Below are 24,212 nucleotides of genomic sequence, written 5' to 3' on the forward strand. Positions count from 1 at the left end.
ATGGATTTTTTTCCCCCTCCTCTTCCCAGCAGCTCAGAAGAAACTTAATCATCACCTCTGAGGGGGAAGAAACCCCCTGTCGTATCCTTCAACTTGCAGGGCCATGTGATGCTGCTCTGGCCTTTCCCGTGCACCATCTGTACACAGCACATGGCCTGACACTCACTGCCTATGTTAGTACTCTAGCTGGGGTTTAATTCATATTACATTAATATACTACACATAGTTACCAATTTTATATATGTATTTAAATTACAGATTACATTTTATACATATACACATATATTATATATATGTATCTGTCTTATCCGTGAAAACTGAAGCCTCCCTCCCATGGAAAGTGGCTGCTTGAGGGGCCTCCATGCCCCCTGAAGATGTGGCAGGTCCTTTTCCTGCAGAATTACGGAGCTCAAGGGGCATTGAGGTACCTGGGACAGCCCAATTAGTCCAGCTGCTCTCTTCATTTGTGGGTCTCTGGGCATGGGCTGGCAGCATCATGGGAAGCACTGGGACTGCCCAGGGTGATGTTACAGGAGGGGAAGGAGCAGGCTGACCAGTGCCAGAGCTTAGAGATGGTGGACAAGGGAGATATTCCTACTGACCTTTCAGCTAAACCTGAAGAATAGGATGAGTCTAACACCATCTTTATTGGCTCAGCTGCCAGAGGCTCTGAGCACACCACTGGTGACACCAGAATGAAACACACCATGGGGGACCTCAGTGGCAGGTCAAAGAGGTATTAAACCCTTAAGCCAAGCCCTCTTGCCTTTCTGGAGCAAAGCTTGCTAAGGGTGGGAGAAGTTTTACTGGTGATTGATATTCAAACCACTGGCATGTGGCTACCCATGACTGTGTGCCTGGGGACATGAGCATGACACATCCCCACGCTGCAGACCATAAATCCCTGTGTCCTGCACCCCTGTACCCTGACATGACACATGGCACTGAACACACAGCTCTGTAAGAGCAGCACCTCCATCTACATGTCCTGGCCCTCACCACACATCTAAGGGAAAAAAAAGGAATGGATTTTCTAGAGACCCAAAGACAGGAAGGCATCTCCTGGCCCTGGACAGGACAAGGAGGTGCACAGGGAAAATGCAAAACCATGGTGATGGTGTGGGGGTAAAGGGCTGATATAAAAAGCCCAGGATGAGACCGTCAGACCCCACACAGGTGCCCTGGGATATGTCACTCACCTGGAGCCCGAGTTTGGGTGAAATTATGGCTTGGGGGCTTCCAAGACCCCCAGATCAGCTAGGGAGGCTGCAGGGAGCAGGCTGGCTCCATCACCAAGCCCTGCTGCTCTGGGCACAACGGTGGCTGCAGCAGATTTGCTGGATTACCACTGTCTCAGGCGGCAGTGGTGTATGTTCTTGCTGGAAGGTTCACATTTTATCATTTAATCAAATAAAGTGCATTTGTGGATTACACAATCATTTGCAGGCCTTGATAATCTTTTCCTGCTTAGCTCTGCACGAGGACTAAGGAGGCAAACAAAGACATTTGTAGTTGTCGTTGGAGGCCCTGGCTTCCTGCCAGAAGTTCTCATTCCTTGGGAAAATTGGTGCAATTTGTATTGAAGAACATCCTGGCAATGGTGAAATACTAGATATTTATTTATTTGGTCAACCAGGAGGTTTTTAAGGTTTTATTCCTTTGTAAAATAATAGAACAAATATTAAGATAAAAATCCTGCCTGCAAAGGGCTCAGAATAAAGGACCAAGGTCCAGCAAGAGGGTTTATGCAGATGACAGCATGTCCCAGATGGGTGCCAAGGTCATGCCTTCCCTTCTCTGCACCCTGTTGTGGCATGCAGATGACCTCCAGCAAGAAATTTCAATTCCAAGAAGGAAAAGATCCGTGACTGCTGTCCCCAGGAAAGGCAGGAAACCCCAACAGGGCCCCAAGGAGAGTGATTGAGGAGAGAACAGAGGTTAGCTCTGCTTCTTGCACCATGTGGGAGCTTCTGCAGGCCACAGTGTGGGGCTCCCCTCCAACACATCCAACAAGGATGTGCCACCAATGAAACCCAACCTGACTCTTTGGGGAGAGACCCTCCATCCCATGCCTTGAAAGGATCCCAAAAAGCAACGAAAGCCCCACTATATGTTGACTGAAAACTTACTTAAATACAGTTTCTGTACCCAGCGTGGTGCTCACCTGCCTGATGCTGGGCTGCCACACACTCCCACGTGGTCATGGTGCTGGCAGCCACAAAACTGGGGGAAATTAGGGGTTTTTTTTCCATTATTACCCTCAGTTACATCTTCCCAGAAACCTGATCAAAATTCAGTTCAAATGTGATTTTCTTAAATGTTTGAAAGGTTGATAAAAGAAAATTTTTTTTAAGATAGAAGAAAAAGATCAAATCAATCTTTTTTTTTTTAATGACACCATGACTAAGATAGTGGATATTTTATACTTGCTGGTGCTGTTCTTGCTGGAGAGTAGGAAAACTGCAAGAGAAAACAGGAAAAACATCCAGTTTATACATACACTAACGCAGAGAAAAGATGTACTTAGTATCCACAGTACAACCAGCCCTGCCAGCCCAAACCCTCAAGAGATTTGACTCAGCTGCTTGCCTGGGCTTCCTCTCCCAGTACTTTGCTTAGGGGCCCTGCACAGCCTACAGTGCAGTTTGGAAGCACCCAGAGTTACAGGGTGACACAGCTTTAAAGACAAGAATCAGGAGCTGGAAAAGAAGATGCCCTGCAGCATGCAGAGACATGACTGCAGTGTTACCTCATCACCGTGCACTTCCTCCAAAGCACTTGTGCTGTCACCCTATCGTCCCTCTGGGAAGAAGGGCCAGGATGTTGGAGAGGCAGAAAAGAAGATCTCCCACCCCAGTCAGCTCCCGTGGACCCTGGTGAGTGGCAGAACAGTCGGGCAGGTCTTTACCTCTTCTTGCTTGCAGCATAGTGGATTCAGCTCCTCTGCATCTGATCAGCAGCTCTGAGTGCTTTGAAAGGCAACATGTGAAATCAAGTGGTCTAAAACAGCCACCCAGGAAAGGGACTGATGGAGAAACCCCTTCCAGTCCCACATACATCGACCACCCAAATCCCCCTGCAAACCTCAGGGCAGACCCCACAGTTGCTCTGAGGGTATAAACAGCCACAGCTCGGGGTCCCCACACCCACACATGCACCCAGTGGCCCAGCCTTATGTCATTTTTGCATCGTGTCCCCCTGGCACAGCCCTAGATTTGTCCATTGCTCCCAGAAACCCAAAGCTGCCCACTCCTCCTGCCCACATCACCCTTAAAAACATAGACAAAACACCAACTTTAGCAAAAATGTTTAATCTCTCCTTGATGCGTGTGTTTATTTACAAGTACTAAATCTGAAGAACATTAAAATAGGAAATAGCAGGATATTTACACGATCAAAGGGCGCTCGACCAGCCACGCTGGCCTGTTGCTTCAAGTCTGAAACAATCACAGAAAGGGAATCAGGACTCCGGAGTTTTATTTTTTTTCCCCCATTATATTTTTTAAAACTATTAAAATTCTCTGCCTTTCGCCGGGTCCGCCTTAGGTTTCCCCCTGTTTCTTAAAGGACAGCTCGTTGTGCGCTTTGGTCGGGAGCGGGTGAGCGCGGGGAGGTCCCGTCACCCATCCCCTGCTCCCTGTCCCCAGGCTGGGGCCAGCCCCGGGGGTGACACAGGGCTCCTGCTGAGGGGGACACTTCCAGGCTGGACTTCACTTTTTTAACCCCAAACTGAAAAGAAAAGGCAATGTGAGCAGGGAGGGACCCCCTTGCTGCAGCGGTGGGGGATCAGCCTGCAGGGTCTTGCTGTCTCTGATGGTGGAGGGGGTAGAGTAGGAGTGCCCAGAAATGCAGGCTCAGGGCAGGAGATGCTTCTCTGTCTCACCCCACTCAGGCATGGGTGAGACCAGCAGTAAGAGGAGTCCTGCAAATGCTTCCCAGCCTCTCCCCACCTTTCCCCATTCCGAGGCAGGATTTGATGTGTTGGCCAGCCCGCTCTGCTGGCCCCAGACTGCGGTGAGGGAGGACAGGCAGGCTGCCTGGCACAATTAAGGACGCTGGGCATCACGCGAAAGGCAAAGGTAGCACCAAGAAGCGCCAGAGGCTGCGACAGCATTGCAACGCCCACCTCGCCGACTGCCACCCTCCCCAGAGAGGCAGCAAGGGGACCTCAGAGAGGTGGGGAGGTGCTGGGGGATCCTTTGGTGGAGCAGACCACAGACACCCCAAAGATCTCCAAGAGGAAGCCAACGGGAACCCATTCCTGGTACCACACTACGGGCACTCAGCATCGCCAGGGGATTGGAAGAGCCAGGTCACAGCACAAGGGGAGCCCAGAAAGCACAGCCACACCGCAGCACTGCCAGCTTGACCAGCATGACCTCCCTGGCAGCCCCCCTGCTGCCCAAATCCAACTCAGGCCCACCATGGCCAAGAAACTCACCTGTCACTCCAGCCTGGCCAAGGAAGCACCCACAACATTGCTGCTTGAAAAGCAACAGGCTAATAGACCCTCTGTGATTAACAGTGCTGCCAGCCCTCTTTGTCAAAAAGAAAATTTTCAGGGAGATGGTCTTAGAAACACATCTCCATCCCCTTCAACCAGCAAGAGGGAAGGTCCCACCATCCCCTCTCAACCACCACAAAACCTATGCGCTTGGCTCCCTCAACAGCAACCGAAGCTCCCCAAGATGCTCTTACCACTGCAACAGGTAGGACCCACACCAGTTCTGGATAGAGACCTCAAAGCAACTGCTCCCCTTCCACCAGACTGCAATGACCAACTGACACAGGCTGCCATCCTCTGAGCAATTTCCAGGACCTCTGCCAACACCACCCAGCCAGCAATGCCACAAGGAAGAAGTTTTGGGCCTTGCACCAAAGGGAGCCGTAGGCACTCCTCCACCCCATGGCAGCAGCAGTGAGTTCTACAAAGGATACCCTGAGGGACCCCAGAGGGTTCTGTCCCACCAGAGCACCCAGGGAGATGCTGGCAGCTGGTGGTGGCCCCAGCGTGGGGCAGGTGGGCACACAGCTGTCCTTTAAGGCTCTCGGAGTATCACATTTGAGATGTGAACCTCTGAAGTCTTTCTTTTTGCTGTTTCTTTTTTTTTTTTGGACAAAAAAGTGACAAATTAATTTCAAATAAAAAAAAATAGATAACAGGTCTAAACAAACCTCTAATGTTCAACACTTGCAGTTTTTTTGTTTTATGGGGTTTTTTTCTTCTGTTTCTTAAAAAGATCAACTCAGACTAAAATCTAGCACAGTCATGCAACAGCCCACAGCTCTCAGAAATCCAGCGACAGCTCAGGGTTTGTAGGTTTGGGAAACAATTATTAATTCTTTTTCAAACATAGTTTTCCTGTTGTGGTTGGGGTTTTTTGTCCTCGGGGTTTTTTATTTTTTTTATAATCAGCATCTTCTCTCCTTTCCCTCCTTATTAAAACAAAACAAAACCAAACAAAATTACAACATAATGAGAGATGTGCAGGCTTCAAACGATTGTTCTGCATGGTGAGAAAGGCTTGGAAGTTCCTTCCAGACCATTTGGTATCCTTTTTTTTTGTTTTCTTTTTCTTTGTAGTTGTTGTTTGTTTTGTTTTAACTGGCTGTGTAAATTCATCTCATATTTATATTGGTTTGATTCTCCTTCAGTTAACTATACAGCACCCCACTGGGGCACGAGAATTAGATTGTAACCACATATATATATATACACATTTTATTATTTTTTTTAATTAAAAACTTCATTATTTCTCCCTCTCCCCCCCCTTAACTTGCAATTTAAGGGAACGGACAGAAATCAGCTGGGCTTCTTTCCACTTGGATTTGGACAGCCACCCGCTCCTGGCAGAATGTGGCCCCACGTGCCGTGGCCTGGGCAGCGACGGCAGCTCTTGGTACAGAAAAGGAAAGGGTTCTGCTTATTTTTTTGGAAGTTTTTGGTCACCTGCTGCCATTCAGAGCAGCATTCAGCATCTTTTCATCTCTGGAAAGCACAAACCCATGAGGAACTGACATTTCAAAGGGGGCAGCCAAGGAAGAGACCTCAGGTCTCCAACAAAGCGCATCACGGCAGAGGTGGCAGAGGGGAGAAGGGATGACAGCAAGGAGAAAAAGGAGGAGAAAGAAGGAGAAGACAGAGAAAGAAAGGTCAATCTTGGGCATAAGGTCCTGCACACGTTTGGGCTTGCTGGGTGGAGGAGCAGACGATAGCCCTGTGGCAGCCAGCATCCCAGTCCCTCTGTGGACTAGTAACCCAGAGGGGTTAGCTGGGGGTATCCTGGTCAGGACATGCAGAGGAGCTGTCTCCCCTTTCCCCAGGGATCTGGTCTCTTCCCCTGCATCAGCACAAAATGATGGGCGGAATAAAAACATAACGGGGCTTTGTTAAGGCTGCTCCAGTGTCAAGGAATCTGCCACGAAAAGCCAGGCTGTCCCTCCTGACAGCCCCTGAGACCTCACAACCATCCTCCACCCCACATCATCCCAGGACAGGCAGGAGCAGGCAGCACTGCCCAGACCACCCCGTGGCCACCGAACCAGGAATACAAGGACAAGCTCAACAAAACACTGAGAATCCCTCAGCAATCCCCCAGGAAAAGAAAAAAACAGCCTTGGGATCTCCCTTCCTCTCTGATCATGACCTCCAGAACCACTCAGCAGCATTTAAATAACAGCATCTATTCAGCTAACAAAACTCCCACCTTTTTTTCCTGATTTTTTTTTTGCACTAAACAACATTCAAATAAAACATGGCACAGGACGTATTTCAGAAATATCAAAGCTCAGAGATTTCTCCCTTTCCTGCCCACTCCTACTGCCCCCACCCTCAAAGCTCCGCAGCACCAGTCCTTTAGCTTATTGTTTTTGTTAGTTTGTTGCAAAAAATTCAGAATCTTCCTTTCCCCTCCCGTTTTTTGTTATAGTTTTTTTTCTTTAAATTAAAAATTTTGTTTGTCTTGTGTAAATTGTGCAAATATAGCAGTTAACACTAGTGGCAGAAGGCCAGAGAGAGAGAGAGAGAGAGAGAGGAGAGAGAGAGAAGGGGGAAGAGACAGAAAAAGAGAGAGGAGGAGGAGGAGAGGGGGTGGACAGCTGGGGGGAAGGAAGGGAGAGCAAGTCAAGTACAGTAAAAATAGGAGCCCGCCCACCCTCCCTCCACCAAAGTAACAACAACATCCAAACGCTGTCCTAGAAAGCCCCACGGTCCCGACCCTCCTTCTTTGTGGGCTCAGGGGCTCTGCCCAGGCAAGGGATGCCCAGCGGGTCCATGGGGCAGTTGAGCCCTTCCCCTCTGCCCGGCATCGCCTCTCTGCAAGGTCCCTGCTGCGTCCCGGCTGGACTGGGGGGTTTGTTTGTGGGTCAGGGAGTTTTATTGATGTCGCTGCTGTCATCGGGATTTGTTTGCGTTTTTTTCCACTAAAGCGCGAGGTTTCCTTGTTCGTTGGTGGGAAGCTGTGGAAGCACTGCAGCTCCCGCGGGTCTGGCTGGCCCCAGCCCCAAAGTCTTGTGCCCACGGCTGCCACTGGCCGGCCCTCCCTGCTGCTGCCTCCCCTGCCCGGGACTCTGGCACCACCAACACCTTCTCAGCTGCTTAAGGCCATTGTGTCGATCGCCTGCTCCAGCTTACTCCTCAGTCGCTGCCTCCGGGCCTGCTCATCCTTCTCCAACGCGGTTAAAATCTGGGGAGAAAGAGAAGAGAGGGTGAGGAGGCGCCCTTGCTACCCAAAGCAGCTCATTGTTGCCCACTGGCTCATCTATAGCATCAAGGCACGGGGATGTGTCCCCACGGGAAGTGGTGTGTGCTCGTTCTCATCCCCAATGGGACTAGGAAGGGCCAAAGGAGGTATGAGGTGGAGGACACTGCTCTGAGTGGTGCCACTCCACAGAGAGAGCCCACTAGGACCCCCAAAGGGCTGCAGTAACATGAGGGACCTGCCTGACACTAACAAGAAGCCAACTTGCACGTGGGGAAATGAAGAAAACAAACATCAATTGTCAAACACAGGGTGAACTCCAAACCCAAGCCAACACCTTCCCACCATGTCCGTGACTCCAACAATCCTGTAATGCCTTACGGAAGTAGGGGTTGTGTTTCGGAGACCACAATCAAGCCATTAACTGGTTCTGTGAGCACAAAAATCCACTGCCAGCAGTAAAACCCTGTTCATCTCTCCCCAAGGTGGACAACTGGGGGGCACTGGGGTGATGGAGGTGGACCCCAGACAGATGCACCAGCAAAGCCTGGGAATGCTCCTGTGCAAGAGATGCACCCACGGACACCCGAGGACGACATTCCTCCCTTGAAATACTCTCTCTAAACACACTGCTGGCCATGATGACAGATCACAGGGTGGAGGGACGGTCCCCTGCCCTGGGCTGGATATGGCCATGCCCCCAGGGCTAGAGAAGGACCGGCAGCAGCAGAAGGGGGAGGATAAGTCTCAGAGCCAGAAGAAGGGAGTAATGAAGTGTAAAACGAAGGGGCAGTTGCCCTCCCAGCAGCCAGGAGTCTCATCTCACTAACATCATGCCAGCAGAGCAGAAAAGCTGATTTAAAAAAACAAACCTGACAGAAATCTCATCTCCTCGGGTGAGCTAGTTGAGAGAGCAAATTTTTTGCAATTAAATATCAAGGCATCCGTCAAAGGGGACTTGATTAACCATTTCATTGGCTGCATAATTGGAAACAAACTGTTGTATAATTAATAGACTTACTAGGAGGCAGGCAAAGTCCATCAGGAGCCCTACAGGTAACTTCTTAATGGGGAATCAGCTCTCTTTGATTAAGAGCTGCTGCAGCACCGGCGAGTTGTGGAGCAGCATGCAGGGTGTGCTGAGCAGAATCCACCACGCTGCCACAACCAGCCTCCAGCCACCAACAGACTCTGCTTCTCCCCCAGGCTCTTTGGGACAGGACCAGGCTGGCCTCTGTCTCCTGGGGCAGTAAGAGATGCCCTATGTGGAATCTCTTCATTAAAAAAAAAGAGAAAGCTGAATCTCAGCACTGGCATCAGCTCCCAAGGAAGAAAAAATTCATCAGAGAGAGCCTGGCACACCTGATTTACTTTCTCTGGCAGCAACAGCCCTGGGGAGGCAGCTGGACTGGCAAGAGCTCATAGATTCTACCACAAGCCTGCTACTGGAGACACTCCCGCCCATCTATCTACACAGACGCTCTCAGCCCTCATGCTACACACAAAGTAAAATATCTACAATGACACTCATGCAGAAATCAAAAGCCCACGTGCCTGAAAGGTGCCTGAGCTGGAACCAAATGAGATTGGTCCAAGGAGTGGAAGAGGAGCCTATTCCCCCTGCCTGACTCCTCTGCCTCCCCAATAAGACAGCTGTCTATCCTGGGATGCTGAGGTGTCAAAAGATTCCCAGACTGCCCATGCATTTATTTACTCCTCTTTTATCTCAACCTTATGGAAAGAATGCAGGCAAAGGAAACCTGTGCTGAGAGTAGAGAGAGACCCAGGTTTGTCACCTGCTGCAAGGAGCCAGGACCACTGATTACCAAGATGCAAGTACCCAAATGAAAATTAATTATGATTTTCATTCACAGCCAATGACAGCACATTATTGCACTGAACAACAGGAAAAATTATTCTCTCCCATTTTGCATCAAAGAGGGTGCAATCGGGCTGCATATAATTGTGCTTAATGAATGAAAACAAACAAAGGGAACAGCTGCGATTTATTAATCCCATTACAAATAATAAAAGAAGTTCCTGAGAGCTGTGAACACACTTGTGATGCTCGGAGAGCAGGCGACAGCAAGATACTCAACAGATGTCAGGCTGCCGTTGTGGGCAAGAAGAGGACCTGTGCCCCTAAACAGAAGCTCATTAACACCACGTGGTTCCCTTCACATGGTCCCCTCCCTGCTCTTGTTCAGGACTTGGGAACTTTATCTAAAGCTTGGGGGACTTTTAGCCTGGAGGAAATGAGCACTTGGTGATGGCCAAGGGTTGACAGCTGCCCCACAGCAGATCTCGATCCTCCAGACTGCTCCTCTTCCACTCTCCTTGTAGGCACAGAGCTCTTGTACAAACTGTAAAATGCCTTCACAGCCAACTCATCACCCTGAGCTAATGTGAGCCTCCAGAATGTGCCATCCAAAGTCATGTAAGGAGCAGCACAGAAGCCCCACCACCATGGTCATCAGTACATGGTCACCAGCTGTATGGTGACCACCACACAGCACTTTCCCAAGCATATAGGTTTCCTTTCATCCCTGTAGAAAAGCCAGAACCTCCTCCTCCCTCCTTTCAAGCACCTAGCTCCATGGGATTTTGGCCACGACAATCCCACTGCTCAGTTTAAATTAAACCCAGGGGCCAAGTCTGCTATGACCTATTCATGGACTCCCTAAATTCACTCCTCAAAGAGGTCCTGAGAGATGCAACAGGGACCTCGTTTCCTTTCCCGGCTCTCTCCGAGTGGGGAGATGTTCTGGCATTCTGTCACCTAAATAAACCACCATTTAAACATAGTTATCAAACCCCTTTATTGGACAATAAAACCTATACTATCATGCTAAATGCATAGATCCATACTTTACTGCTTTAATAAGAAAATGAGGGATGTGGATTAGAGCAGTGCTTTAAGAAATTAATTTGTATAAATTACAACAGAATGGTTTTTAACCATCCTTACTGACATTCACGTGGCAAGAACTGAAGAGGCCACCACATCCTCTAGCTTCCCTGAGGCATGGAGCCAAACATCACCAGTACAGTCCCACAAGCACTGGTACCACCACGGTACCAGGTTGGTGGCAGTGAATAGGGGAGGCACACTGAGATAACACCACAAACTCTGCAGCTCTGTGGAGCTCCTGTGCCAAATGTAGAGCGAACTAGGTGTTTCCCACATTACTCACTGCAAAAAATACAGGGAACAAAGCACTGTTTATTCCAGCGCCTAGCTTCATGCCTCACAAACCCTTCCTTCCCACCAGCCCAAGCACAGACATGGACTACATTGCTATCCTGCATCTCATGGTGCGTTTTCCTATAGGAAAAAGTAGGGGACTGCAGAAATAAGGGCAAAGGGACTCAGCTTACACCACAGGCCTGACGCTCCATCACCATGTCTTACCTCATCCTTGTACTTGGTGATGTAGGAATAGATCTCGTGCAGTGCGCTCATACTGTTGAACTGGCTGAGGTGTAACCGTGACTGCTCCGCCAGGTACGCACTCATGTCCTGGTCACTGATCGCTGGCATTTTAGCTATATCTGCATAATATCTGCAAGGGAGCAACAGAAGAATGGGTCAGAAATAGGGACAGAAAGAAAGGGATGTGTCCCCACCATGATGCTTGCTGAGAACAGCCACTGGAGCCATGACATACCACCATCACCCATTACAATGCTGCTGCTCATCAAGAGGTGTCTGAGCACTCCACAGAGCAATCAGCATTGTTAGGAACATGCTCCTGATGGAACAGCACCCAGCCAAGCCCAGTCCAGCCCAGCTCCGCTCACCCACCCTCTCCTAAACTACACAGTTTTCCTCCTTCCCACCCCATTGGCATGTTTTGCTACCAAATCACAGGCACCAGGATCCTCCACACCTGCAGCAACATGAATGGTTTTGTTACCACTCTCCTAAGGTCATTGTGTCACTAAAGACAACAATGCCCCTTTGAATTCAATTAAATACTTGGGGTGTGAACACAACACAAGGTCACGTCCTGCCCTTGCAGCGAAACACACACGGTGGTACTGCAAAAACAGAATATCCAACAGGATGTTCACCACAACCCAGAGAGAGCAAAGCTGCAGCATCCCATTGCAGCAGGAGGGTTACACCAAGCAGATGCACCAGTGCATTCGCTGCTGAGGTCCTTTCGCAAACCAGGGTTGTGTCCAGAGGCCTCGTTTAAAGAGAAACTCTACCCACAGCAAATGAGCCCTGTCTGTTCCCACCACCTGGAAATAGAGAGTGCCACTCTCTCCCAGGTTTGCTCTGCTCCTCTTGCCTCCTCACTCAGTGAAGTTTCTGGTACAGTGATTATCATCATTAGCGTCATCAGTCGAACGCTGAGATGGAACACGGCTGAAGCACTTGGATAGGAGCAGATGGCAGCAAGACCACTTGAGGAGACGAATATGAGGATGCACTCTATCCCACAGTGCTGAACTCAGCTAGTGATAAACTACTTGGGCAGTTTTTACAAAGAAGCTCATTCACACCCAGAAAATGATGCAAGAGAAATCCTGCCTACTGCCAAGAAACCAGTGGGCACTGAGGTGAGGACCTCTGACTAAACCAGGCATCTGCTACGCACCTAGAGAGGTCACCCCTGAGTGATGTCTCCTAAAGCAACAGCTTCACTTTCCACGTTTTAGCATGGCACATAGGATGGGAGGAAACCATCATTTTTCAATACAAGTGCACATGGCTCGTGTGGACCAAGACCCAGTCAGACCAGCCATTTCCAGAGGACACCTCGTGTGCCATGACCTCAGCAGCAGTCCCCCTGGGTTTCCTCAGGCTCCCCACCTCCAAATCCCTTCACCATCCTGCCTCAGACTGGCAGGATGCTCTTTTTTCAGCTGGTGCCTGAACCACAGCAGCAGACACACCTGCGGTTGGGACTAGCAGTCCCACTCAGCCATCCTTGCACTGCTCCCATCCCACATCTGCAAAGCTTTGCGACAGTAACTGTACCAAAAGCCAGAAATGCTGACTGTGCCATAAATCCCTGCAGCAGAGGAGCCGTAGGAGACACAGTCACCCCCTGCACAGGACATCTCTGCCCCCTGCTCAGCTGCCTCTGGGACCACACCAGAGGTAAGTGATGGCAGGAACATCTGTCACCAGTGAGATCTCCTACCTCCTCCCCAGGGATGCAGCATGTCTAGACCAATGTTTAACGCTGGATTTTTTTTTTAAACCCTTTTTTTTTTCCTCCAGGCACACACACAGAGCTGAGTATTTTTGTCAGAGAGATGGCAAGGTCAGAGAAATTCACCTTATGAAGCTTGTGATGTTCCTACGGGACCCCACTCCAAAGCCCCATCCAGCCCCATGCAAAGAACTTCCTCCTATTACAATGCAGCTCATCTCTCATCTCAGCCATCATATTTCAGGGGCACCTTTTCTTCTGATCCAAGCCCTATCTTCCTCAAGGGAAGAAGCCTGTCTTTGTACCTGCCTGCAAAGCACCAGGCATGCCAATGGTGTGACAAAAATATCTGTGTACAAGTCAGTATCCGAAGGATGATTTACGCTACAAAGTTCCATCTTTACAAAGTAGAGAATATGATGCTTATTGTTGCCTGGACATCTTTCATTTGGTTCACTCTGTATTCAGTCAAGATGCTGAAAAAGGGAAGGGTCCTTAGTTAAGGGGGGAAAAAAAAGCATATCACCACAAGGGAAAAGTTGCACGAGGAACATGAAATTTGCCATTTTTTAAAGCTTTATAAAGTTCCACTTCTCAAGACAGCAACACTTTAACAGTAGCTCTATTTGGAGGGCTTTGGAGGACATCTCCTAGGTTTCTCTCCCAAAAGGATAAAGCTAAACACAGCATTATGCCTGAGCACATCAATTTGCAATCAGTCGCATTCAAACCCTGAACCTTTAACACTACATTAATTCAGCAGGAAAAAGCTGACAGGGAAGGTGGAGGGTGTCGAAAGGAGTCAGGGGATCTGCTCCTCTCCCTGCTCCTCGGCACAGAGACAGCAGCCTAAGCACTGCCTCAGAGCATGTACTCTCATCAGGATCCCAGGCGACATGTACTGACAGATGAGAGATGGGAAATGGTAATTTTCAAGCATTTCAGCAAAACCTGCATGTATTGTCATGGTACAAAAAAGACACTTCTCTAGTCCAAGGCTGACTTTTCACTGCTCTTCGAAAGCAGGCAAGGGAGGTGTTAGTAATTCCCTAGCACAGACCAAATTTTTACAACAGAAAACATCAGACAACCTAAAAGTGGAGGTTGCTTTTAGCACCCCTTAAGCAAGTCATAAACAGCTCTGTTAAACAGTCACTGCAAACTCATTCCAGGAGACAATAATGGAAAAGCATAATCTCATAAACGAGAGGATCACCTTCCACAAGCATTAGTACAGTCCTTCTTCAGACAGCTGCCAAAGAGGAGCCTGTCCAACAATCCAAGTCCCCACATCCATGAACACCCACCTCAAGTGCCCCAGGTGAAGCAAGGAGTTATTGCCAAGTCTACTCACCTTTCTACCCAGCTCTTGTAGTTGGGGATGTCCTTGGCATACAGTAGTTTGTTGGAGGGAGAGTCTTTTCCTAGCTTGTGCTCAGAAGTTGAGCAGGAGTCCATGAATGTCTGAGCCACCACGGATAGGCAGGCATCAGTAATACTGTTCTTGTGAATGTCGAACACAAACTGGGGGTTCTTAATCACATTCACCCAAAAACGTAGAGGTAGACTGAGGGATGAAGGAAACAGGAGTCAGCGCCTGAATCAAGTCCTACAGGACAGCCGGCACATACATGTTCTTCAGGTGTGGAGAAGGAGCTCCCCATGACCCAGAATTGGATAGGTTGTTTTTTCCAGCATTCCAGGGATGCAAACATCCTGGGTAAATGGCCATTCCCCTCTGCCCACCCCCACAAGGCCACAGTTCTCCGTGAAGAAATTCCTCAGCACTGTCAACATTTCCAAAGGCAAGCCAGGGCAGAAAGATGTGTGGTTTCTCCAAGGATCCACACACACTGAAGAGACCTTGCTGAGCCTGTGGGCCTAAGCAGGCACGGTCCCCTTCTCTCACATCAATAATCCCTTCGAAGGCACCGCGTGGCATTTCACACATCTCCTGTGTTGGAGGAGGGAGATAACTGGACTCCTCAAGGGACTCATTAGCGCATTTAACACCAGAGGAGAATTTAGGCAGCCTCAGATGCTGGAAATAAAGCTCTCAGCTGTAGAGACAGCAGGTCTCCTGGCGACCCACTGACTGGATGTTTGCTGCATACTGCCACATGTGCCACCCTCCATGGCTCTGTTTCCCAGTCCTGCTACCCCTCTCCTCTCACAGGAGCATCTCAGAGCCTCCCCCATCAGAAAGCCTCTCTGCTCTGTCATTCTTCAGCACCTACACTCAGCGAATGCTTTTATCTTAGACAAAACACACTTCATTCTCCAGGACTTTCCTAATGAGGGTACTGGGTGCATGTACATATTTCATTTGTGAAGGGAATGGCCTGGAGAAATTAGCTCCACACGTCGAATTAGCGCCCAGAGATAAGCACAGGCATTAGTATGCAAGAGCCTTCATGCCCAGCCCCTGAAGAGTGGGGCTCTTTTTTTTCCTCCCTTGCCTTTCATTCCTTCTTTTAATATAGGAAGCCGAGTTATAAATCAGTTCTAAGCACTTCCGCACTCTCACATCTCCATTTAAAAATGTTTCTTTTCCTGCCCTGCTAATTGCAAACAGTTACTGAACTACACAAAAGCAATTTGGCTGCCATTTAACAAATGCCAGACACGGGAATGTACGCACCCATCTCCAGTCAGGGCAATATCAGAGAGATGAAATCAGTGAGGCAGCAGAAAAGAAAAATGCCAAGGGGGCTGCGGAGCCAACGCCTGCCAGAGCCCTGGCTCCAGCACAGCACCCACCGAGGTCTCATCAGCAGCTCCACCCCACTTTTCAGCCAGCGATTAGCAGAGCCGAGGGGCTCTGCAGGCAAGGGTAGAGAGGCTTTGTGCTGACTTTGTCAGGGCATGCTCGGCTGAGTGGCAGGAAGGAGTGTGGAAACACCTTCAGGACAGTGGAGATGAGAATTGGGGCTGGCATCCCTGGAGGAGCCCGGAGGATGGAGAAGCCCAAGGTGAGATGGGAACAGAGCTGCTGTGGTCCTCAGCGACTGCAGCCATCAGGGGGAGTGTGGTGCCTGGGATCTGGGGATGGAAGGGCCGAGGGAGCACTGCATTCCTGGGATTTTTTCTGCTGAAGGAAGGCATGCAAGGGATTTACCCACACCCGAAATACAGAGATATGGGCCTCTAGTGTCCTGGATCATTTCCAGGTACATATTTCTGCTCCCCGTGGGAGGGATTGGAAGCTGTGATATTGTTAGCCCCCCAATCCCACTGTCCCTCTTCATTACCAGTTACTCTTCCAGGTGTGCCTGACATCGTAGTCATTGATCTGATGCTTATCAGCTTGTTCATCCAGGAAATCAAACATGTATTTGATGGCGAGGGGCAGTGCGCTCCCACGGTGTGCTGTGCTGAAGATGGTCTCAAACAGGTCATCCACAAACTTCTGCAGGGTGCCCTGAAGAGGAGAAAGAGAGAAGGGCTGCTCAGCAATGGCCAGTGCCAGCAGACAGGTGAGCCTTTAACTAATGGTTGGCCTCTAAACCAATTTCACTTCTATTCCTACACCTGGAAGACCAGCACAGTATGGTGTGTGTAACTCTACTGGTTCTCAGTAGTTTATAGTGGGAAATAGACACTGCAGTGATGAGGTATCTCCTACACTGCATGATCTGGCACGCTAAAAGCATACAGACATATAGAGCAAAGACCAAGTGAATGTATATCATACCATGGCCTTTTTTTGGTTCCCAAGAACCAAATGACAGACATCACCGAAGAAGCCCTTGTCCCACAAGGCAGGGAGACAAGTCACAGGGCAGATGGCTGAACCCAGTCTGCAGTCCTGAGCCAGTACCTTTAGTACAGCCCTCCACACCACTCTAGGGACATCTCAGACACACAGCACCCGCTCAGCACTGAAGAAGGTTTTGTACGTGCCAAGGGAAGTGGAACCTGCTGCGATGCCAAATGCCCCGGGGTAATTACCCTTCCCACATCACTGATTCTGCAGCTTTATCCCAAATACCAAAGGAGATGAGGCACCTGTCCCAGGGCAGCTCTGCCTTGCAAACCAGCAGCTGCTCAAGGATACAGGGAACATACCAAAGGGTGCAAAAAGCAAATAGGAAAATCCACTCAAGAGATATTCACTGAGGATTTTGAGACACAAAAGCATCACCTCCAGCTCAGGAAAGAGACCAAGAGAACAGCTCCTTCTGTGCTGGAGCAGAAGGCTAATAAAAAGGACAACCCAAATCACCACCCTTCCACACACTTCAAAACACAGGTGGCAGCTCTGTGCCTCTGAGCCATACCTTGGTGGCTAACAGACGGGTCAGGTAGATTTCGGAGACCATCTTGCTGCCCCGGTCACCCTCCCGCTGGTCCATGTGGTCGTGATTTTTCACCAGGTGCCAGAGCTTGGTGCCACTCTCCAAGTCTGGGGTGATCATGGGGGTCCGTGAGCGCAGGCTGTCGGGGCTGCTGGCTGTCCGCAGCATGCTCTCTGCAAGCACCAGGCAAAGGGGGATACTCGTATCCTTCCCACCTCAGCACCAGCCCCATCATTCCCCTTCCCTCCACAGGAGCTTTGGGATCCAGACTCTGCAGTTGCCATGGACCGCAGTTGCTACATATGAGACTGGCTGCTGTACAGGGGCCAGGACTGCCACAGAAGGAATTCTGCAGAGGCCTGTCCTGCTCCCAGCATGCAAATGCCAGCATCACAGATGCCTCCTGTGTCAATCTGAGCTGACTACAATATTCCCTTCCAAACCCAACCTGAAGTGCACCTGCCAGTATGTTTGCTGGAGTCTTCAACTCTGCTCTTTTAAGTGCTAAGTGCCTCTGTGCCTATTTTAATTAGATTTCAGGGGAATAATAGGCAAGGGATCCCTTAACAGCAGCCATCTGACACGTGTCTTTCTCCCCTGAGTCCAACACACTGCAAAGAGAGATGGCTCTGAGGGCATCTGCTCCCTCTCCAACACCAGAATAAATAGCATGGCGCAGGAGAGCTGGGAGTTTGGATGACTTTGTTCACATGAGTCACAGTTATAGTCACCTGCCCTGTGCCTTGGTCCACATGCCCAGCCCAGAACAACCTCCCCTGCCAGCCCAGCAGAGGACACCCATGTGCTCACCGTATCTGCTGAGGGACTTGGTGAAGGTGGAGGAGTTGGAGATGTTGTAGGCTGAGTTCTGCTTGGGCACCAGGGCTACTGAGGAGCCATCTGTCACCTGTGGGCAGAGGTGGTGTGAGCAGGCTGCCATACCCGAGAGGCACAGGGGGAACAGTCCCAGCACAGGAAGAAACCAGCCCTGGAGGGGTGAAGCTACAGTACCACCCATCCCAGGGACATCATCTCCAGCACAGGAGACCGACATACTCTGTGACAGCTCAGGAAAAGGGAACAGAATAGGAATGCATCAGAAACCTTGGCCATAAAATGGCAAAGCAAGGTCAGAGCAGGAAATAGCCTCTGTGAGCCCTGGAGATGTTCCATTGAAAAGGACCATAAACATGGGGCTTAGGGAGAAAAGTGACCCAGCAGACCTCCTGGCCATGCCCCTGGGGAGCTGAGCCTATGCCCTGACCAAGCTGAGGAGGGAGAAAAGATGCTCAAGCTCAAAGCAGCTAGTGACTGCTCAGTGCTCTCTGTCATGGACAGCCTTACCTGGTAGTGGGCCAGGGTGTTGAGCCTCTTCCAGTCATTGTCAATCTTCGTAGTGACATCTTCATCCTGCAGTATGATCCGAGCCATCCTGCCTTGCCGCCACTCTGTCCCCATGAGGGAAAAGGGCTTGTGGTTAGCAGGTGATAGGAGCACAAAGCCAAGGCAAGGGTAGGAGCATGGTCTGGGCATCAACAAAAGAACCCTCCCGCCCCCTTCCAAACTCCAGGACTGGTGACTCTCAGTGTGTTGGTCAAATCCAAGTACTCAGGAAAAGACAGCATTGACTTGACCCTGGTCACCGTTTCCTTTGCTTCTCTCCATTCTTCTGTCCTTGCATTAAGAACAGGACCAGTAACACTATTCTCAATTATTGCTGGCCTCTTTGGACCTCAGTCACTTCAAGTCTTCAGTCACAGTCAGAGCCAAGGAGGCTCTTCTCCCAGTCCCCTCTACTGGCAGGACCCACACTCTCATGCCAGGACTCCTCACATACAGTTAATGCCTTCAGCACATCAAAAGTGGACTTAACAAGGACAAATGTGCTCCTGTAGAAGATGCCAATTTTCCTGTCTTGAACTGTTTTTTTGGCACTTTTGCTCTTAGTCACATCCCTGCTACCCATAGGGTAGTAAGTGCTTGGCCTCTCTCTTACCCAGGTCCATGTCTCCAGCTTTGGGTCTCTGGGAATAGGGCACTCCCTTGTAGACAGCATCCAGCAGCTTCTCCTTCACCTGCGTGATGGTGTCACAGTTCAGCACCTTCACAGGGATCTCTGGGGCGTTCTCGTTCTCGGGGTTCACACAGTTGAGGGTCTGCAGAGCACAGAGAGTGTCAGAAAGCCTTGAGTGAGAGGCTGCGATGTACTAGCTGCAAAGGCAGGTGAAAGGACACAAGGCTACACCTGTCCACAGGCCATGTCTTCTCACCTCCTGGGCTGCTGCAGGGTTGCACCCACGTGGCACATTCCTGCCTTACCCTTTCCCCACCCCCAGATCTCCAGCTATTCCCAGAAAGGGAGCACAGTGTCAGTAAAGGAATCCTAGGCCAGCAAACCACATCCAATGCATCAAAACCTGTCTAGCCTAAGGGATGCCCGGGCACACTCAACTCCCCTCCCAACCCATCCCAGTGGAGACCAAGGTGGCGAAGAACCAGCTGCAGGATCAGTTTATCATTTAGTTGGACAGAGGAGAGGCTTCATAAGGAAGAGGTGAATATCTCTCCATCTCTAGCAGTAATCTCAAGGTTCTAACTTTGATCCCCACCTAACATCAGCCGCTGGCTGCTCCAGGTACCATGTGCTCAACAGCATCTCTCGCCCATATCTGTCATGGCCACGGGGTTTGCCAAGAGAGATATGAACTGGGATTCAGTTCATGTCTGGCTTTCTCAGACACATGGCAAGAACAAGTTTTGCCAAGCAAAGGCCCCATTTCTAACGCTGGCTGAGATGAGCACCACCCAGACAGAGCAAGAGGCACCCCAGGGATGCCAGAGAGAAGAACAAAGGACAAACCACTCTCTGCAAAGTACTTTGGGTGCCTCCAAGATATTGCTAAATAGCTGGACCTGGCAGACCTAGCAAGCACCATGACCAGTGAGGCTTCTGCTTCCACTTACCAGCATTTTGTAGTCAATCTGCTGCCGGATAAGCTTGTCCTCACTGAGGGAGTAGCGAGCCTCTCCTGTGATGGCATCAATGGGTCCCTTCTCCATCTGCTGCTTGATGGCACAGTAGAGCATGAAAAGTGGTTCCCCAGCACACTCCTGCAGGACAGAGGATGAAGGAAATGGAGAGAGAGAGAGAGGGGTGAGGTGCCAGGCAAAGATGATCTTAAAAGGTTAAATTCAGGGCTAGTGAAGAGCAGGTTGGGCCTGGAAACTTTGTATATTGGATATAGCCTGTCTTTTGAGCTGCTCCACCCAAGAGAAGCACCTGAGGGCATGCTGCAGTAGGACAGCATGAGGGCTCTTGCCCAGGCATCACAATGCAGTTCTGACATCTGCCTGGAGCCCAGTCTCACATGAGATCAAAGGAAGTTTCTCAAAATGATGTCTGGGCACAGGCAGCCAGATCCACTGGGAAGGAAAAACAAGGGAGTAAGCCATTGTCAACTCTACACTGAGTGCCCAGGTGATTGAAGGGGACCAGGCAATGATGTTTCCTGCAGTTAAACCATTTTCCACTAATGTGTCCCCAGTGCCAGATCACTGTAGCCAGAGCCAGCTTTAGACACCAGCCAGAGCCACATCAGCATCTATCTCATAGGTGGGATGAAGGGAAAGGGAAACTGGACCAGACACTTCCCCCCAGAGATGCTGGATCCAGGAACAGCAAATGACCAGCCAAGTCTGGAGGCACCAACCAGCATGGAGCCATGAGATAGTGCAGAGGAACTGAAAGTGGACACCCATTTATTACCCAGAGCTCAAACATCTCCCCTGAGCTGCATTCCAAAGAGCCCTTCCAGATAAAGGCACTAGTCCTAAGAGAGAAAAAAGGGTATGATGGGAGCAGAGAGGATAGAAAGAAGTCCCAGCAGATTTTACCCCACTGGCCCTCATCCCTCCTTCCCAGCCGCCTTACAAATAAATTGTTCTTTGGTGCAAAGTGCGGCTGCTCTCCCTGTCACCATATGCTGTTAGCATCTCGTTAGCATCTGCGGTAATTAAAGAGACAGCTGCTAACGAGCAGGAACAGGCATACATCATCCCCAGACCTTCCGACAACATGCCTGTCTTTGAAATTATGTTTCATTTGCAAACTTGGCTTCATTAAGTCAGCTTGGAAAAGTGAGGGACCCAAATGGGTGCTAGGCTGCGCATCACTGGCTGCCCAGCTAGGCCAGGCTGGCCACAGAGTGGTGAGCTCCTGGGGGTCCCACATCACCCTTCTGGTCATGGTGGAAAGACTGAAGTTGCTTCTTTTGGTTGCTTGCAAAAACTCCTTGTGAAACTTCCAAGTCTGTGGAAGTGGTGTGGATGGAGGATGGCTTGGAGTGGGACTACTGCTCTCATCTGGCATGGTTGCTCCTGCCCACAGCTTTCCCCTCCTCCAGTGAGGCATGGTTGCTGCCTCTACATCTGCAGCTCTGTGCCCACCTCTGGGAATCTACACCAAGAGAGGTGGGCTCAGCCTCTCCCACACTGGCAGACCGGTTGCTCTCCAGGCATCACAGCATCACCTCCTCTGCTCCTCGGATGCCAGCTGGGCTGATGGGGAATAAATCTCTTTTCTGGATGCATAGATTAGAGGTGGACCTATGGCCTTCCTGGAGGGAGGGACACATCAGTGGTCCTGGTGATGGGTAAGTCACTCCTCCAGCACCACGCAGGCTTTTGCAGGCTCCTGGGTGCCCAGGATTCCAGACTCCTTTTGACCTGTCAGACACTCCAATGTCAACTGAAACAGCCCCTCTACCCTGTCCTGTGCATCCTCCACATTGCAGCTTGGCTTCCCCACCTGTTCCAAATGTGGGTCCTACCCTAAAAATGCAATACCTCACTCCCAGCCTCACTGTCCCCTGGCTCTTGAAGACCAGGGCCAAGATGCTGCTGTGGGTCACAGCTCACTAAGACACTATTGATGAGGATGGTTTAGGGATAATCCCTGACAGAGACCAACAAAACGAACAGGGACTGAAGAAACGAGTGCTGGACAGTTGACCTGAGATGAACACCATCAGATGAAATACAGGAGGGGACCACTGAGATGGTCTCTCAGGTTGATGGAGGGCAGCCTGCCCTAAAAAAGCGTTTGTGCCCATGCTGCCAAATCTTACACAGTTTACTCACTGCTGGGGGCCTGAGTGAGGGCAGCTTTGAAGGGGTTCTCCTTGGGACCTGAGCTGGAGAAGGGCAGCTGCAGACACCCTGTGCATCCCCGTGTCGGTATGTTGGGAGCAGGCTGAGACAAGCCAGCTAACTCCCAAACCGTCTTACTGACTAGATCTAGCTCATCAGGCACCTAATATCGTGCATTTTTCAGCACTTGTCTCAATTTATCTGTTTCCCTTTCCCTGAGGTGTCTCATTAGAGTCTGATAAATGCTACCCTAGGGTCCTTCTGGAAGCAGCAGCCCTCACACTGGCTGCTCCTGTTGCTGACCCTGGGCATGAGGGGGCTGTGTTGTCCCTGTGCCCTCACCCCAACACATTTCAGCCATGTAATGTCCAACAGCAGGCCCTGCTCCAGGCTGGTTTGCGGAGAGCCGAGCTGGCAGCTGGGCATGTGGCCGCCTGCCTCATTTACATGCACAATTACTGCAGTTTGGGGCAGTTTCCCTGCTGGCAAACTGTCCGCTGTGATACTCTGTATCTCCTGCTTTTGAGGCCACCTGTGAGCCTCACTGCCAGGAGACAAGAGGAAATGGCCCCATGGGTCTCCTCTGGTGGGACTGACTCAGGAGAGACCATGAGTACATTCTCAAGTCTCACTTAAGTGACTCAAGCAATGGAGTTTCAACCACTTTCCAGGGACATGAATCTCAGCATAACAAATTTCACAGCCAATAGGTTTATCCAGGCCCTCTGCATATGTTTCTCCTGTAATGGTGCATCTAGATCAGACCTCTCCCTGGCTGCTACCACTCACAGACTGGAGGCATTTTCCCATGCCAAAGCCATGGTGTAGCCAAGGACTTCATGAAAAGGCACTGCCCTTGTCCCATCCTCACGTCTCTTGCCTGCTACTCATCCTCATACCTGCCCCACACTGGTGATGAGCCCAGAAGCCTCTCTGAAGGGTGACAGGGCTATACAAGGATGGATGCAAGGACAGTGATGGCACATGAGCTGATCCAAAGCAGCTTCTGAAAAAGGTAAACATACCCCTGTCACCTGCCCACATGGCCCAGCCCGGCCAGGGACAGACCGAGATGACGAGTCACACACTCCAATGCAATGTCCCCAAACGCTGCTGTGGGTTTTTGTATGCTCTGCACTGCTCTTTGTTCAGCCAAATCATAACCCTGTCCACTTCAAGGAGCTTTGAGGGAGTTTATCCACAAGGAGAGATACTCCTGCCTGTTCCACCAAGCCCACAGAGTCCAAAGAGCTGTCCGCAGGTGTTCTGCCAGAACTCACCAGGCGCTGCTGCTGTAGGGGTCCCACTAGGCAAAGCCCTGGCACAAAGAGGCAGCAGGAGGTTTGACACCTCCCCATAACCAGCACAGCTCTTCTCCTCTCCCACTCCTGGCAAGCAATCTCTGCTGCACGCTAGCTAGATTTTTATAGATACAGGCTATCCCTCGACAGAGGCAAAAAGCCAAGTGTATGTAAGTGATATTATAAATCACCTCTCGTTGACGATCACTTGAGTTCTGCTCAGTCTCCTGCTCGCTCTCATCTCTTGGCTGGAAATGGTTCAAACTCTCTTTATCTTAATGAGGGATGAAATCCCACAAAAACGGCTGCGTGCCACCCAGCCTCACTGCACTGACACTAGGCAGGTTCCCAAGAAAGGACTCTGCTGACTGACAAACCAGCGGCACGACCAGAGGCACTGTTCACCCCACCGGAGTCATTCCTAAGTGGCAGCAGGACCGAGTTGGTAGGCTGTGGGCTGGAGCTGCTGCTGTGTAACCTGCATGGCCACTGGTGCAGCTCTAGCGGGTAGAAGCACCAATGCAGATGGAATAAATGTTCTCAACTTGGGTAGACGAACCAGTCCTAAAAAGAGCTTACACTCTGCCATCCTCTTCT

The 24,212-nt window shown here is 50.3% G+C and overlaps 1 protein-coding gene across 1 annotated transcript in view; it reads right to left on the reverse strand.

Moving 5' to 3' along the window:
* Positions 1 to 7,589: 7,589 nt before the first annotated feature.
* PLXNA1 (plexin A1) overlaps positions 7,590 to 24,212 on the reverse strand; it is a gene marked incomplete at its 5' end in the record, with an annotated part of 64,157 nt that continues 47,534 nt past the window's right edge. The window contains 9 exons of the mRNA XM_009079654.1: positions 7,590 to 7,685; positions 11,113 to 11,263; positions 14,223 to 14,435; positions 16,120 to 16,289; positions 17,149 to 17,339; positions 17,977 to 18,073; positions 18,511 to 18,614; positions 19,163 to 19,322; positions 20,131 to 20,277. Of these exons, the coding sequence (XP_009077902.1) occupies positions 7,590 to 7,685; positions 11,113 to 11,263; positions 14,223 to 14,435; positions 16,120 to 16,289; positions 17,149 to 17,339; positions 17,977 to 18,073; positions 18,511 to 18,614; positions 19,163 to 19,322; positions 20,131 to 20,277 (1,329 nt within the window). The remainder of the gene's footprint in view (positions 7,686 to 11,112; positions 11,264 to 14,222; positions 14,436 to 16,119; positions 16,290 to 17,148; positions 17,340 to 17,976; positions 18,074 to 18,510; positions 18,615 to 19,162; positions 19,323 to 20,130; positions 20,278 to 24,212) is intronic.

Source organism: Acanthisitta chloris, unplaced genomic scaffold (genome assembly GCF_000695815.1).
Source record: "Acanthisitta chloris isolate BGI_N310 unplaced genomic scaffold, ASM69581v1 scaffold2800, whole genome shotgun sequence".
Lineage (NCBI taxonomy): Eukaryota > Metazoa > Chordata > Aves > Passeriformes > Acanthisittidae > Acanthisitta > Acanthisitta chloris.